The sequence below is a fragment of the Anolis carolinensis genome, chromosome 1, assembly GCF_035594765.1.
Source record: "Anolis carolinensis isolate JA03-04 chromosome 1, rAnoCar3.1.pri, whole genome shotgun sequence".
NCBI classification, from domain to species: domain Eukaryota; kingdom Metazoa; phylum Chordata; class Lepidosauria; order Squamata; family Dactyloidae; genus Anolis; species Anolis carolinensis.
In genome coordinates this window covers 65,063,706-65,079,741 of record NC_085841.1, presented here as the reverse complement: position 1 = coordinate 65,079,741, position 16,036 = coordinate 65,063,706, and the positions used below count along the sequence as shown (strand labels likewise).

General features: G+C 39.4%; 1 protein-coding gene across 2 annotated transcripts in view; it reads right to left on the bottom strand.

Moving 5' to 3' along the window:
* Nucleotides 1-604: 604 nt before the first annotated feature.
* thbs2 (thrombospondin 2) overlaps nt 605-16,036 on the bottom strand; it is a 65,250-nt gene continuing 49,818 nt past the window's right edge. For both annotated transcript variants that reach the window (XM_008124599.3, XM_016999348.2), the window contains 5 exons: nt 10,637-10,864; nt 8,498-8,769; nt 7,474-7,571; nt 6,527-6,666; nt 605-5,166 (listed from right to left, as the gene is read on the bottom strand). In XM_008124599.3, the coding sequence (XP_008122806.1) occupies nt 5,159-5,166; nt 6,527-6,666; nt 7,474-7,571; nt 8,498-8,769; nt 10,637-10,864 (746 nt within the window). In that variant the 3' untranslated portion in view covers nt 605-5,158. The remainder of the gene's footprint in view (nt 5,167-6,526; nt 6,667-7,473; nt 7,572-8,497; nt 8,770-10,636; nt 10,865-16,036) is intronic.

Here is a 16,036-nt window from a genome sequence, read left to right as displayed (position 1 = left end):
AGGCATTGATTGGTGGGCACCAAATACATTTGTTAGTTTGTTTTTTTATATGCCAACTTTTTTTCCAGATCAGGACAAAAGCTATATCATAGAACTACTTCCAGTATGAGTAATGGGTCAGGAAAAGCTGCTAAAAGGATAAAAATAAGCCTATGCATGCATCTGTTCAAAAATGTCAACACGAATTCTGTATGGAAAACATGCTTAGCATTGATGTTATATGAAAAATGAATTTCTTGTGTCCAGATCCAGTTGCTAATTGCAACTAAAGAAAACTAATGGAATCAATGAAGTTTACATTGCTCTTAACTTACTATGAAACAGTTAGTTTTCTGGGAAGCTGGGAAGAGCAATTTAATTTATGTTACAATACATACATATAGAAATAACAGTCCAATATGAACAAGTGGAGATGCACAAAAGGATGATTCTATGATCATATAAAAGGTTCAAGTTGAATTCAGTTCTTCCCAATACTAGCTCCTTAAGAACATTCTATAAAGGATGCTTGATTTCAATAATTTAAAAATCTGCAGGATGGACATTTTTCTTTTTCTTAATCACTATTTTTTTTTTAAAAAAATGCAAAAGTAAAAAATAACACTTTCAATAAAACCTTTTTACAGTTTATTGTCTATTGTTGAATGTATCAAAAAGAGAATGTGAATAAATGAGGGACATTAAATGGTGAAATACTATCAGGGCAAACAAATAAATAGTTATTTACAATCTTTGGCAAAACAAAATGTAAGTCTTGTTGGTCTCGTGTTCATAAGCAGAAGCACACTCTTTCCTTGCTCTCTCTTTCTCACACACCCATACTCGCACAAACACACAAGAAAAAAGAAATCATAAATACTTTACATAGTATATAAGCAATTATGGTACAATCCAAATATTAACATCTTAGTCCCAGCACTGATGTCTCCTTTTTATTTCAAGAATACATAAACATTATTACATTAATGAAACTTCCATCACTCTTCTTTGTGGGACTTCAGGCTATAATTTCAAAACATTAAAATATGAAATGCAAAAACATCCCCAACAAACAAGTTATAAACCTTATCAAAAGGATTTTATGTTAATATGCGTTTACATTAATATGACAACTAAAAAAGTGCATTAAAGCCTTTATATGGTATATAATGTCAAAATCAAATCAGATGTTGGAAAATGGCAGAACTGACCTTTGGCTCACTATGTTCTCAAATGAAGTAAAATAGATTATCCCAATTCACCTATAGTGTCCATGTGCACTACCCCTCATGCACAGATAGCAATCTACCTCACCTGCACCTTAACTTTGGTGATTGGATAAGAAGAGTTCTGAGTATATTTGAGAAAAGAGTTTTTCAGATGCCCACTCCTAAAATGTCCCCATGAGCCGGCTGGGGAATGGGGATGGCATTCTGGAAGTTATAATGCAAAAAAAACCCTACAAAAATAGAAGCATTGCTTCCAGGACCGTCTCCAGCCAATGGTGGAAACTGTTCTGTCCACTAATTAATTTGAACAGGAATATCCACCTCTAAATAAAGGTTATCATCTAACTTGTACTAGGGACCTCTATAATGTATACCACCAGCTGGATCAGAAAGGATGTAACTCCTGATCTGACCAAACAACATAAAATTAACAGACATTGTAGAACTAGATTTTAGCCTAACTGTGTTGAGTCACTGAAAATGAATTCTATTCCCCATCTGAAACCAAGTAACAGACTGGCAGATTTTCATGTTTTACTCTATTATACACTCAGATCTTATATACTGCATGTACACATTCTTCTCAGCCAATGCCAATGTATATAGCAGATTGTATACTAGACTCCCAATCAGGATGAACAGTATTTTTCTCTTGCTAAACCACATCTGAGAATAAGACTACACAAAGGTTAAGAACCAAAGTCTTCCAAATAGTGTTAGACTGAACCTCCCATGGTTGGCTCTGATCCCTGGTGCCTGGGAAAGGTGCAGTCTAATAGCATCTAGAGGGTTACATGATCTCCACCTCTGGGTTATACTAACATGGGCATCCAATGTTGAAGTATACAACTATAAGATAATGTTAAATATGTATATACTATTGTATAACTGAATAACTGTTGTCTCTGGTATGATAAAATGCTGATTCTTTTCACCAATCTTTCTGTAAAATACCTATATACGGCAAGCATACATACAAAATACAAACACCGAAGAGAATTGTGAATATCAAGATTCCACTTACAAAGTCTCAATGGCCATCTAATTTATTTGGTGAATCAGAGCATTCAAAAATTAACTCATATAAATCATACATATAACCCAGAGGATACAGATTCTAGCTGGTTTCTTTGAGGCTTTTCACTGTTAATGTGCTCTGTTACATATTTCTGATAAATTACTGGACAAGACATCTACTCCACACAATAATAAATAGATTGTGAAAAACCTTGTAACTGGAGCCCTAACATATTACCTAACATGTTGCCATCAGATTAGGAAAGTACTGAAGCGCTTGCTGGAATAGTTAGGGAAATGGTTCACCTGGTCTTCAACTGATTTCATGGATACCTTAAGCACAGAGTCAAATAGCTCTTCAAAAACTGCTGTTCATAACATACTTGTTTCTATTCTTAGTGGAAATATTATCTCCCTGATGGTGTGTCTTCCTACAGTAATCTCTACAGATCGATTCTAAATCTTAACTGGCAAACAAGCTTGCTTCCTTTCTACCCTGTCTCACCAATTAACACCTGTGTCATGGTGAAAGTGGGAAAATTAATGAAAGACACAGTGGCCAAGCACCAGATAAGAAGGCAATTTATAGTCAAAGCCAAGTGAACCTATTTTATAAAAAGAACATCCACAGTTGATTCTGATATACAAAAACCATTTTTAAATTCTATTTCTATTTCAAGTAAAAAAAGAATTTTATATATGTGGTGTGGATTATTGCAGCCTGGCATCATGTACTACTGATTTTTTGCAGAAGAATACAGAAATGCGACCTCTATTGAGGCAGGCCATTCATTCATCTAAAAGGCAATATATTCCAAGTCTATGTGGTTTTTGGTCCTTCAAATTGGACTTACACCTCCAGAATCTCTCATCATTGTCTATGCTGGATAAGACTGATGCATCTGTTTTAATATCCAGATATAAATTCAGGACATCATTCACTGAGACCTCTAGAGGATCTCAGCAGACTTTAGTAGAAGGCGTTTTTAGTATGCTTCAATTATATCACTATGTAACAAAATCTGAAAAAATCTGTTCCTGGGTTGGAAAGTGTTATTTCTTGTTCAATTGTGTGGTGCACACTTTGAAAGTAGTTGTTATACTCCAGAAACTTCATTTTTCTGGCTGCTACAAACTAGGTTGAATTGTTTGAGATTCTATGAGATATTAATTGAAAAACCATAGCAAAATGTGCTGCAAGATGTCCTAATAAACTTTTTCCATGTTTTATAACAGAACCAATTAGAAAATCATGCTACATAGTGTTATAGAGACAAAACAAGATGCTTCATTCATCTGCCTCTGCCAGCAATGAAATGGTCATGAGGACAACATATTACAAAAGTGAGCCCTGGTAGGGTGACAAGGAACCATAGCAGAGTTACACACATAGACTGCTTAACCATATGTTCAACTCAGCCTCAGGTCAACATCTTAGAGGACCACATGTTCTTCAACTCATCTTCACTAACTATCAGTGGTTTTCAGAGTTTTTACATACAAATACCCGTAGCCTTAATTGGAGATACCAAAAATTGAATCTGGGACCTTTCAAACGTGGAAGATTTATCTACTACAGAACTAAAGCATTTCCACTAAGTACTATTAGAACAATTCTTGTTAAGGGATAAATATTTCAAAATACATGCACAACTGATGAAATTCAATACCACGAGTAAGTTATTGCTCATGAGAAGTCTGATTCAAGTCAGATCCATTCAGAAGGGATCTTTCCACCTGAGCACTCTCTTACAGGCATGTCTCCATGGGAAATAATTGTAGAAGAGAAACAAATATCACATCTGTATTTTTCACATCAGCTATTAAACTGTGAATTTACTATAACTGCTCAAGGGCCAGTACCCACCATTAGAAAAAAAACCTGTTTTTAATTTTTAATTTAAAGCACACATTTGATCTAGGGATATCAAGAATATTCAGAAATGTTCTCATTGTCAATAAAATGGGGTTTCAACACACTAAAACATCCTATAGAAAGAACTGTCAACCATGGCAACATTTTTCACACATGTAAAGAATGAAACAAACAAGCTGGGGAAGGAGGTGCTTTCCCACACAAAATTATTTTGCCACAGGAATGCTGTATGATTGTCAAAGAACAATATTTTGTGCAAAATACAATGTTTTTGTCCAAAAAAAAATCATCGCAAAATTTTCACCAACCCAACTCCCATGTGAAAAATTATCCAAAATGTACAAAACAATCACATAATCTCACTTGGAAAGAAAAATCTGTGAAATGTTTCATCTTATATGTGGGAACAAAGGAAGCAAAGATTCACATCCCAAGGTCCATAATAAAAGGTGCTAGGAAATCAATAGTTCATGAAATCATATTTAAACCTAGCCCTCTCTTTGATTTCTTATGGTTTCTTAATTAGGGAGGTAGTGTTTAATCCTTTGTAAACTGGGCTGAAATTTATCTCCCAAACTATTTTATCACCAAGGCCCAGCCTCAATCTGAACAATATTGGCTAAAAAAGTGGTCTGCCACTTGATGACCCAAAACTTCTTCACATCAGTCTTCCCACACAACTTCACATCCCACCATATCTATAATATATCCATATGTACATTAAGTAATTACACTTTTACAATTTAACTGTAAACGTCATCAGGAAAAAAAGCAAATGAACAAACATGTCTGCCAATTTTTCACTCTCCATAGCATTCTGGTTTTCCTTCAGTGGTGGGTTTGATGGTCACTTGTAGGCTCTTTCAGCCCAGGTTCTTAAAAGGCACTTAGGTGTAAGATTAAAGGGCTCCCTTTAGGCAACAGGGAGGCACATAGTCAGGGAAACATATCGGAGGCCAAGTTGAAAAAAGAGAGAGATTTGGAGTACCAGGATATACAGAGGTGTCTATGTTGAATGAGATCTACAGTACTTTGCTGGTTATGAAGCAGCTTTTGCTCAGGCATCTACAACAAATACAGAGAAAAAACACAATGTTCACTAGATACAAGAAAGACAAACTCACACACAAAAACCAACTGCTAAAACCTCACATCTGGGAATTAGATGCATGCTATAGTATGTGCAATGTGAGTCTGCTGGTCAAATTATCATTTAAAATGTGTTGCTGTTTGCCTGGCCTTCATACTCAATATACCATTCCTAAACAGGTCAGTGTATAAGTGTGGTCTACTAATTTCATAGGCCCCATCTTCACTGCTATATAATACAGTTTCAGAATGCAAATTAACTGCATTGAACTGGATTATATGGCAGTGTAAATTCATATAGTCCAGGTCAATGCAGTTCAGTCTGCATTATATGAATCTACACTGACCATTATAATGCAGTTCAAATTGCATTATGTGGCAGTGTAGATCAGATCATAGATCGATTTCACAGGAACTTGCTCAAACGTCAGAAAAAATATTTTTGGACTACAGCCTCCACAACTGACCAGCCATCATGGTCACTGCCTTGAAATAAGTGTGCTTAGAATGGTAGCCTGTTTATTTCAAATATCTGAAGTTTTAAAACATCTAAAAAGAAAACATTTTTCTACCTTATTAAATAATAGGAATTAAAGGCAAATTAGAAATTATAGTCATTCAATTATTGCTCCACTTTTGCATGATAATGACTATAAAACTAGATTGGAAGGCAACAATTTCCTTTCCTATTTTTCTTGCCCCCCTTTTTTCTATATAGATTTTTTGTTGTTTTTTTTTGTTGTTTTTGTTGTTGTTTCTTGACACTTTCCTACCCTTTATACCTTTATTGTCAGGCTCAGAGGAGTCTTGTTTTATACATACACTTGTAAACAATATTTTTCCTTTTTCCTGAATTCAATAAAAATATTTTTAAAAACTAAGCAATTGTTTGCAAGACCACTGAGAAATCCCAGGTATAATTCCACAGAAAGAATTGCACGTGGTATGGGAGAAAACCCACAATATTTTAAGACAAACCCTCTGTTCTGGGTAAAAATGATATCTTTTCCACATAAAATCATGTGTATTTCTGAACAAAATAGTTCCACAAAGCACTTCAGAATATGCAATGACTGTGCCGAAAGTGCAGAAAGATTTTTCTACAGTGGGAGAAAACAATGGGAATTGTTCTTCACTTGCAAGAATGAAATAGCTAAATATATACATTTCTACTATATAGTAACCAAGTGACAAATTTGTGTGTATGAATCAAAATTGCACCCACTTCCATCTATCCCAGCTGACGAAGAATATTATATAGGAATCTTTTTTCTTGCTTTATGAAGCTAAAATGACTTCGAGCACAAAATTGTTGATGCTGATAGTCTTTACTTACCTCTACATTCATACTTGAGGTCAGAGAAGTACACCATCTCTTGTGAAAAGACAAATAGACCTAACCTCCCACCAGCATAGGTCTTGTCATAGATGGCTCCAGAATCTGCCATGATTTGCTTCCCTTCATATACTAAAACCCTGAAGGATGAATATCATGTAGATTAGCTGAAGTGTGTAGTTACATTTCAAGATAAAAGAAAGACATGAAATATCAAATACCCACAAATATCTAAAACACATGACTTGGAATCTGTGATGGTCCAAATGTTCATCAATACCATTGTGTGCCAGGCTAGTTAGAGCTTATGGGAAATGGAGTTTAACAGCATTGTGAAAGTTGAGATTCCCAGTAGTGTTCTAACACAAGAGTCTGCTCCATTCAGATTCCTAACATGAACCAATCTGACCAGCATTCAAGGTTCTTTATGTTGTTGGCTCATCAGTAATTTTATAGATACTATTGACAAAAGAGTTCTCTGTTCTACTCAGATCAACCAAGGCTGATAGGAGTATATCTATTCTGAGAAAGCATATTGTACATTTGACACATTTAGAACTTTTATAGCTATTGTACATTTAATTCTCCCTAAAGAAAAAGGGAAGGATCCCTTCTTTCAATTTTCTTTTTACCTTCTTCAGTCATTTCTTCCCCTCAAGATCCAATGATTTCATGGAAAAAAAATCCCACCCCTGTCCAAGTCTTATTTTTATTGAATAATGGGCTTTGTTTATGTGAATCATTCAACAAAAAATGACTATCTATGATCAAACGGAAAATTGAACAATGGCATACTGTTCAGAATACTCCCAAATCTTTCAGCAATAAGCAGGAAAAGATGACCATGAACGGAGTGACAACATTATAATTTGTTACACATAATCAAGTAAACCCTCATTTATGATCAAATTGGAAAGCAACACCATATACTTCAAAAAAAGTCTTACTTTATCAATCCTGTTTTAGGCCTATGGATCAAATGCCACCTGTAGGCAGTGTAATCTTTCCAGCCAATATTCTTGGGGTCGTGCCACAATGTACGCACCTGTGGTAGAATAAAAAATAAACTTTTTAAAGAAATAAAACCTTATGAATGATTTGTTATAACTAGAATATTTCAGGTTTCCATGGTTTCTATCTTTTGGATTAGTGTTTCTCAATATTTGGTCTTCCAGATGTTTTGAGTTTCAACTCCTGAAATCCCTAATCATTAGGAATGACAGCTTCAAGTTCTGGAAGCTGAAGTCCCAAAACAACTAGAGGACAAAGACTGAGAACAACCGCTTAAGTTCCAAAGTAAAAAAAAAAAACAGTTTAAAATGTGCTGGTGTTCATCTTTATATCCTCATCCTTTGGTGAGGTCACTTTTTGGCACTATGATGTGCCAATAAAATGCATGTATGGAATGTTAGGCAACTGAGAAAAGTCGAGTATATTGTGAAGAGTTATAAGGGGTGCAATGGTTTTTTCTGCAATTCCACACAGGGATCCATTCAGTTGAGAGGCTTTTCTACTCTGTGTAACAGACATATTTGGTTAATGTATCCCCAAGTGATTCACCCACATGAGTAATTAGCATGTTTAAGGTGCCATTGGGAAAAGTGTTGAAGCTTCTCTTGATAACCCAAGTTTCTTGGATAAGGTATATTTAGTCATTCCACTGGGCACTCTTGGAGCTCAGTTAAGTGATCAATTCAGAGTCACTCATGAAACATAATGGAAATATATTGAATTAAATCTCTGTTACAATTCAAAATCTGCTTAGCTTCCATTCATGGTCATTGTGGAAAATGTGGTAACCCACAATTGGGTATCATGGGTTTAAATCTGTGGTGTTTTACCAACAATACCTGATACTGACCAAATTGAATGTTGGACTAGATAGACCTTTGGTCTGATCCAGCAGGGATTTTGTGTTGTGCTTCCTACAGACAGCACATTACTAAATGGGAATTATACAGCATCTCTTACCTGTCCAGCTGTATTTCCAGTATGCCAAAGAGCATTTCTCAAGTGTTCACCAGTGCCAGTTGTGGAGTTCACTACTTTAAGTGATACTCCTGAGTAACCATAAGCCCTAGTGGGCTTGTCTTCCCAATAGGTCTGAGTAACTTGTTTCCACATCAGGACATAGAAGCGACTGCTAGACTGGTAAGCAAAAACAAATCCAGCATAATCATCATCCCGGTCTGTGTTGACATAAAATGTACCACTGAAGTCAACAGAACTGAATTCATCATAACCTGCAACAGGACAAAAGAATGGTAGTCTCACAACCATTGTAGCACATTGAGAACTTTGGTATTGGAAAGCAACCATTTTCTCATCACAGAAATTGAAAAACAATTTGGCCATAAATGTTCATGCTTTGTCTTGCTTTATAAATATAAAGTTATTTATTTACTTTGTTTTATTACCCGCCCTCTCTCCCTCGTTGAGGGACTCAGAGTGGCTAACAAGGATCAAGTTGCTTTCAGACAGTCTTCTGTTTGGTACTTTTCCTATTTCCAACTGTGAACAAGTTAATATGATCTATCTTCCATATGTTTATTTTCTTCTAAATGTTACAACTTCTTTTCACTTTTTGATTTAAAATGAAATCATTGGACGAGTATTACATTTATTTACCAACACATACCACCCCCCTGTTAAGCCAGCTCCACTGGCTGCCGACATGCTACCGAGCCAAATTTGAAGTGCTGGTTTTGACCTACAAAGCCCTAAACGGTTCTGGTCCAACTTACCTGTCTGAACGCATCTCCTCCTATCAGCCCACGAGAACCTTAAGATCATCCGGGGAGGCCTTGCTCTCGATCCCACCTGCCTCACAAGTGTGGCTGGTGGGGACGAGAGACAGGGCCTTCTCGGTGGTGGCTCCTCCGCTGTGGAACTCCCTCCCTAGTGACATCGGGCAGGCTCCATCCCTTCTGGGGTTTAGAAAGAAGTTGAAGACCTGGCTATGTGCGCAAGCATTTAATGAATGAACTCAGTTAGCGTTGACATGGATTGGATTAACGCTCTTGCACAAGGTCTGCTGGATGACTGGCATATATATTCAGCGTTGCACTGTGTTAAATCTTTTCTATATTGTATTTTACTATGTTATTTAACTATTTTAATTGTTGTATTATTTTATTGTATTATGCTATACTGGTAGTGATCCTGCCAGTTGTGTAAGCCGCCCTGAGTCCCCTCAGGGAGAAGGGTGGGATAGAAATATCGGAAATAAATAAATAGACTTGTGAGGGTCATTGTACTTTTAAAAATTCAGTTCCATGGTCACAATAGATAGTAAGATAAGTAGATATAGGATTTCATCTTCAGTTTATTTAATTTCAAAATTGTTCAGATATTCTCCTGAGTATAGTTCAATGCATGCTAAGGAAAAGGATATGCGTGTGTAGGAACATGTAGAGAGAAGATACACACACATTTCCACCACCCTTCAGTAATCCATGCATTCAAACAAACATCAGAATATGTTATAGCTTAGTATGAATACAAGAATTTTTATCTTAGCAACAACAATTCTGATTCACTCCAGACAAGGGAAAAATCAGTTACATTGCTTTATTAATTGTGAAAAATGCAACATGCACTACTCTTTCTGTTCTCTTTTATAAAACACTCATGTCAAGCCATATATATGATACAATTCATTATTACATAATATTTGTGTAGTTGCCAAATATTCTTCAGAAGTGATAAGGTCTTCTAGCTTTTCCAAAAAAAAGTCATTTGAGACAACTGAAGAATATGAAGTTTGGAATTAATTTCTTAAGCTGAATGTACAACTTGCTTGCAAGCATTCACAAAAAATAATAATAGACTTCTGTTCAAAGTACGATATGATTAGTTCTCACCTTCCAAAGGGGCTTTAAATTTCCATGTTTTAGCTGTACTTCCCAATATAACAAAAACAACCATGGAGAGTTTCAAAAGCAGTTCATATTAGGACATGAGAGATATTGATTCAACTAAAACAAAAATCCAAAGTACTTCTGGAAAGCTGAATAACTCTGAAGTATAGTTGGACTGGTGGTTATAACTCTTCATGTGTCAGCCTTAGAAAAGCTTCTGGTGTTGTATTACAGTTCTACAAATACTCACCAACAGCGATGCCAGGGTCTGAGTTAGCCGTCTGTACAAGTTCTTTGCCCTGATGACGAATGACCCAATTTGGGTCAATCTGTGTTGTTCCTTTAGGGTCCAGAGGCACCATCTGGAACTTTCTGAAATCAGTTTCACTAATTGCATCATTTTCAGGACACACATCATAAATATCTGGCACTTTGTCATTGTCAAAATCATCTTTGCAGATGTCACCTCGGCCATCACCTAAAATGTGTATGTTGAAGGTTGAAAACCCCACAAAACATAATTATTTATTTTACATTCATAACTTTTTTTTCTCCAAGATTACTTTTTAAAATCAGCAACTTGTGTACTAAATGTTAGCAATTATATAAACACTGAAAATTGAATAGCAAATTCTCAAGAACTGTTCAGAGGAACTAACATTAGAGGCATTTAGTAAGCTTTAATTGAGGCTGTTGTTTAATAAAGTGTACTTCAGACAGACACATCAACTGTCAATGAAATGGTCTTCACAGGTTTAATAATATAATACAGAATCTATGAATTGGAAGAGCTTTTGAGATCATATAGTTTAACTTCCTGATCAATATAAGATAGTTATTATTGTGTTCCTTTGAGTCATTTATAACTGATGGTGGATCTTAGGCAAGTCTGTAATTGTGTTTTCTTGGCAGAATTTGTTCAGAGAGTAGTTTCTCTTGCCTTCCTTTGAGAGTAAGGGTCCCTCCAGACAGGGCCCAAAATGTGTCCAAACAACGCCTCAGATAAAAGTGAAATAATTCAAGACAAAGCAGGTAAACCCTGAATTATTTAGATACCCCATTAGATCTGGGCCCATTAGATCCCAGTAGTCTGTCCCCACAGCCCAATTTGCTTCTTCAGGCTCCGTGAGGCACCCCCATCTCCCCCCCCCCCCAAATGCCTTAAGAATAAAGAGAAACTTACCATGCGGTCATTAGGCTTCTCTGGAGGCCTCCTGGCATGTACCAATGACACACCAGGAGGTGGGGATTACAACATAGTGCATTATTGGTACATGCGCCAGGAGGGCTGCCACAGCAGCTTAATGGTGGCCCGGAAAATTTTTATTTTATTTTAAGGCTTTGGGGGGGGGGCGAGGTTGGGTGGCCCAATACTATCCCAAAGGTCTTTGGGAAGGCATATTTTTATTTATTCCACCATAGTCGTGTTCAATTTACAGCTGCAAGAGCAGAGTTTCATGAGTGCAATTGTATAGCCTGCTGAATACGACTGGATGACATATAACCAACCTTGGACAATGGATATTGCAATGAACTTAAATCAGAGAGCTGTGAATGTATCTCAACAGTTCAGTGGTGCTAAGTAGTGGAAACAGAAAGCAGAAGGTTTCAGAATGTATATTAAGGAAGAACAGTGATCTTCCTATGTGAAGATATTAGTATACTTCAGATTATAATTGTCCAGCTTTTGGGGGAAAACATAGATAGGTGATTAATAGATAGAATTAGCATCATGTGCTAGCTATTCCACAAGACTGTGCATGAATTGTCGAATAAGCAGCATCAGTATTCATTATAACAGCAGTGGTACACAACTGTATGAAGGTGGTGATTTATGCCGCGCAAGCCCAATCTTGGATCTCAGCCAATTAATGCAGTTATCTAAAATACACATGTGTTCCGTCCCCCAGGACGATGGTTTGCCTTACCTATTGGTCGTTTGTTTGTTTTCCCTCCTTTGCATTTTGTTTCAGCCTCTGGCTGCAAAGCCCAGGAAAAGTGGCTTGGAATCTGCAAGAGCTGGCTGCAGTTTTCTTTGCAGTGATTGGTCAAAGAGTGCAACATCTTAGGACCGCCCTTTTTACCAGGGTCTAGTCTCCATTTTAGAGCTTCATTCTGGCTATAGTCTTCCAACGTGCTGGAGCTGTGCAAAGCTAACTGGGACAAATCATCCTCAAAACCAGGCCAATCTAAGCCTATCCAAATTAGATAAGTATTGAATTATATTGATCTGGAATAGGAAATCTAGTTAGAGGAGCAGAGTTATTCCATCGCTTCTAGAACTAATCTTTGCTGTAAAGATAGGGAAGGAAAGAGTTTCTCCTTCTAATATAGGCAGCGTGATTAGGGTATAGTGGTTTTATAATCACCTTTGCCTTCTGGAACCAGGGATAATTCTGTGACTAAAACCTATAGAAATTTGTTTCATTTTCTGCAACTTTAAGATCTGTGCCAGGTTTACAACCTTGTATGAATAAACATCCTTTTTTGAAGTTATCCAGACTCAGTCGTTCAATATCTATAGGACAGCTTATAGGGATTTGCAGTTCGCCCGGATAAAGGACAGCACGTTTCAGTTTTATAGCTTTTTATTGTCCGGCGGACGGCACAGTTTTGAGGTCGATCAGCGGTTTTTCCGCTTCAGCTAGCTTGCACGGCTTTATAGTTTTTTATAGTTTAGGAAGTTTTAGTATAGGCTGCGGCTTTTCCGCCTGAGCTCAGTCTGCATACCTAAAGACTCTACCAGCGTCTGAGGCAGTGGAGCCCGCTCTCAGACCTGAAGGAGTCAAATAGTGGGGCTCTATTTCCTTGCTATTTGGCTCGCGTGTGCGCACGTAGCCCAGTGGCTTTCTGGGTTTGCACAGGCTGTGCAGTTCCCAGCAACGTCCAGGGCTCCCTCGGCGGTAGACCTCGAGCCGCGGAGCACCAGCGACAGTTCTTTGGCTGGCTCTGAGGCGTGGAGCCCACCAGAACCAGGCTAGAACCTGGACAGGCCTGGCAACGCTGCTGCGAGTTCGGCCGGAGCACTCAACCGGCTTTGACAGCCTCTTCATCAGGAGTTCGGCCGGAGCACTCGGCCAGCTTTGACCTGCCTCATGGTCCGGCGGTGGTGACCTGCCTCATCGTCCTGCGGTGGTGACCTGCCTCATCGTCCTGCGGTGGTGACCTGCCTCATCGTCCTGCGGTGGTGACCTGCTTCATCGACCTGCGGTGGTGACCTCCCTTCACTGCGGGGAGGAGTCGTCTCTTCTCTCCTCCTTTCCAAAGCCAGCCTCGGTGCTCCTTCGGCGGCAGGCCTCGAGCCGCAGAGCACGAGGTGCTTGAAAATTTGGCGAAGTCGCCATTTTGGCAGTTTACGTCACTCGGGCAAGGGAGGTATCAAGTGGCAAGTTGCTGTCAGTTGACATTTTGCAGCTTGCCCACCAAAGTCTGGCGCCAAAGGTCACAATCTTTGTAAAGTATAGTTACTTAGTGATATATATTGCTATGGTTAAGTGCTGTGAATTGTATTATATATTGAATTTGCTTTTATTGTAAATTTACTTGCAGGTATATTGCATTTGCCTTTGTTGTAAATTTACTTGCTATTAAGAATACATAATGTCTATGCAATTTCAAGATGATACAGATGGCGTACCTCCTTCTGAGGCTGAAAGTAGGAATGAAAGGCCCCAAAGGATAAAGCACCCTTCAGCCAAGATGCTAGCCCATCTAATAGATGAAAAGGAGCTCCTCCATGTGAGGTTAGGTTCGGCATGGGAGCGAATTGTAACATTAATGGACAGAATAGAGAGCTTGGGTATCACAAGGGTGCCAGCCATATTACAGACAGACCTCGAAGAAGCCTTCGGTCTTTGGAGGGGTTTAGTGTCTAAGATAGTCCAGGTCCTCGAGCGCATTAACGCCAAGGATTCAGAGTTAGAAATAGGGAGTGTTTTAGCTGACACTAATGAGAAAGAAAATAGGGTGAGGGCAATCCTAGCTTCCTTATACAGCCATGAGACCAATCTTTTAAAATCACCTGCTGTGGCACTTAGTCTTAAGTCCAACCGCTCTAGCCAGGTATCTAAACTAAGGGAGCGTGCATCGTCTAAACACAGCCACTCTAGCAAGTCTTCTGCTGCTGGGAGTGCCATCTCTTCCCTAGCTGCCTTGCACATTAAGGAGGCTGCACGTCTAGAGCTAAAGAGCAAGGTAGCGGGGGCGGAGGCTGATGCTAAGGCAGCTGATCTCACCCTTCCCTTTAAAGAAGAAGAGCAACGACTGCAAATAGAACAGGCCCGTAGACAAAGCGAAATGCAAATAGAACAGGCCCATAGACAAAGCGAAATGCAAATGGAACAGGCCCGTAGACAAAGCGAAATGCAAATAGAACAGGCTCGTATAGAGATGCTTAGAATAAAGATGGATGCCGCAGCCAAAAGGGTAAGGGCTGAGACTTTGGCCAAGGCCCTAATTGAGCCACTCACAGAAGAAAATGTAAGCCAGTTACCAATACAGGACCCTTCTGCCAAAGTGTTTGCGCACCTTGGCAGCATGTACAGCCAGTTTTCGGATGAGGAACAGGAAGACTTCTCTCCTTACCCAGAGCAGGGCCCCAAAGTCACGTTTGAGTTTCCTGCAGAGCAAAGCGTCATAGCGGGGAGCTCACCCTTGCTCGAGCTACCTGTGCCTCCTGCTAAAACCCTAGGTCAGTCAATCAGGGCCCCAAGGCCGAGCGCTAGTTGGCCCCTACAGACAGCTGCACAGGGAACCATCGATTCGTCAGTGGTCGATGTCATCCCTCCAAGAGGCCAAAGGTTGACGCAAGGTACACGGTGGGAGTCCACTCCACAACAGCAAACTCCTCAATTGTTCCCTTCGATGCCAGAGTCCCAGCTTGTCTCCATCATAAGAAGCCCCAGAAGAGATCTTAAGGACAAGGGTGTCGAAAAGTTTTCGGACAAGCCTGAGGAATTTCTTCTCTGGAAGGCCACCTTCCAGAGAGCAATCAGAGACTTAAAGTTATTGCCGGAGGAAGAACTGACTCTTCTGGCTGCATGGTTGGGCCCAGCCTCATCCTCACAAGTTAAGAAGATCTACGCAGCCCACGTAGCCGATCCCGACAAAGCCCTGGAAAAGGCCTGGGCCAGGTTGCAGCAGAGGTATGGGGCCAGCACAGAGATTGAAGCATCTCTTATGGACAAGCTCCAAAGGTTCCCAGCTTTAAAACTCAAAGACTTCAAACTCTTGTGGGACCTCAGCGATCTCCTTGCGGAATTAGAGTCGGCCAAGGAGAATCCAGAACTGCCCGGTTTGAAGTGCCTCGATCAGCACCTGTCCCAGAGGCAGATCTTGACCAAGCTGCCCTTCACTTTGCAAGAACGCTGGGGACAGGAGGTCTTCAACTACAAGGAGGCCCACTCCCAGGCATACCCTCCATTTTCTCATTTGGTCCAGTTCATCACCAGGGCGGCCAGAGAAAGGAATGATCCGCAGACGGGCCTCCCCACCTTATACCAAGGGACCCAGCCAGAGAAGGCACCTGAAGTGGACAAGAAACCACCTAGAGAGGCCAATAGACCTGTCAGCGTAAAGGCAGTCGAAACTCAACACAAGACTGACGAACCCAGGTCGGAGGTAAAAGAGTTGCTTTGCCCTATTCACCAAA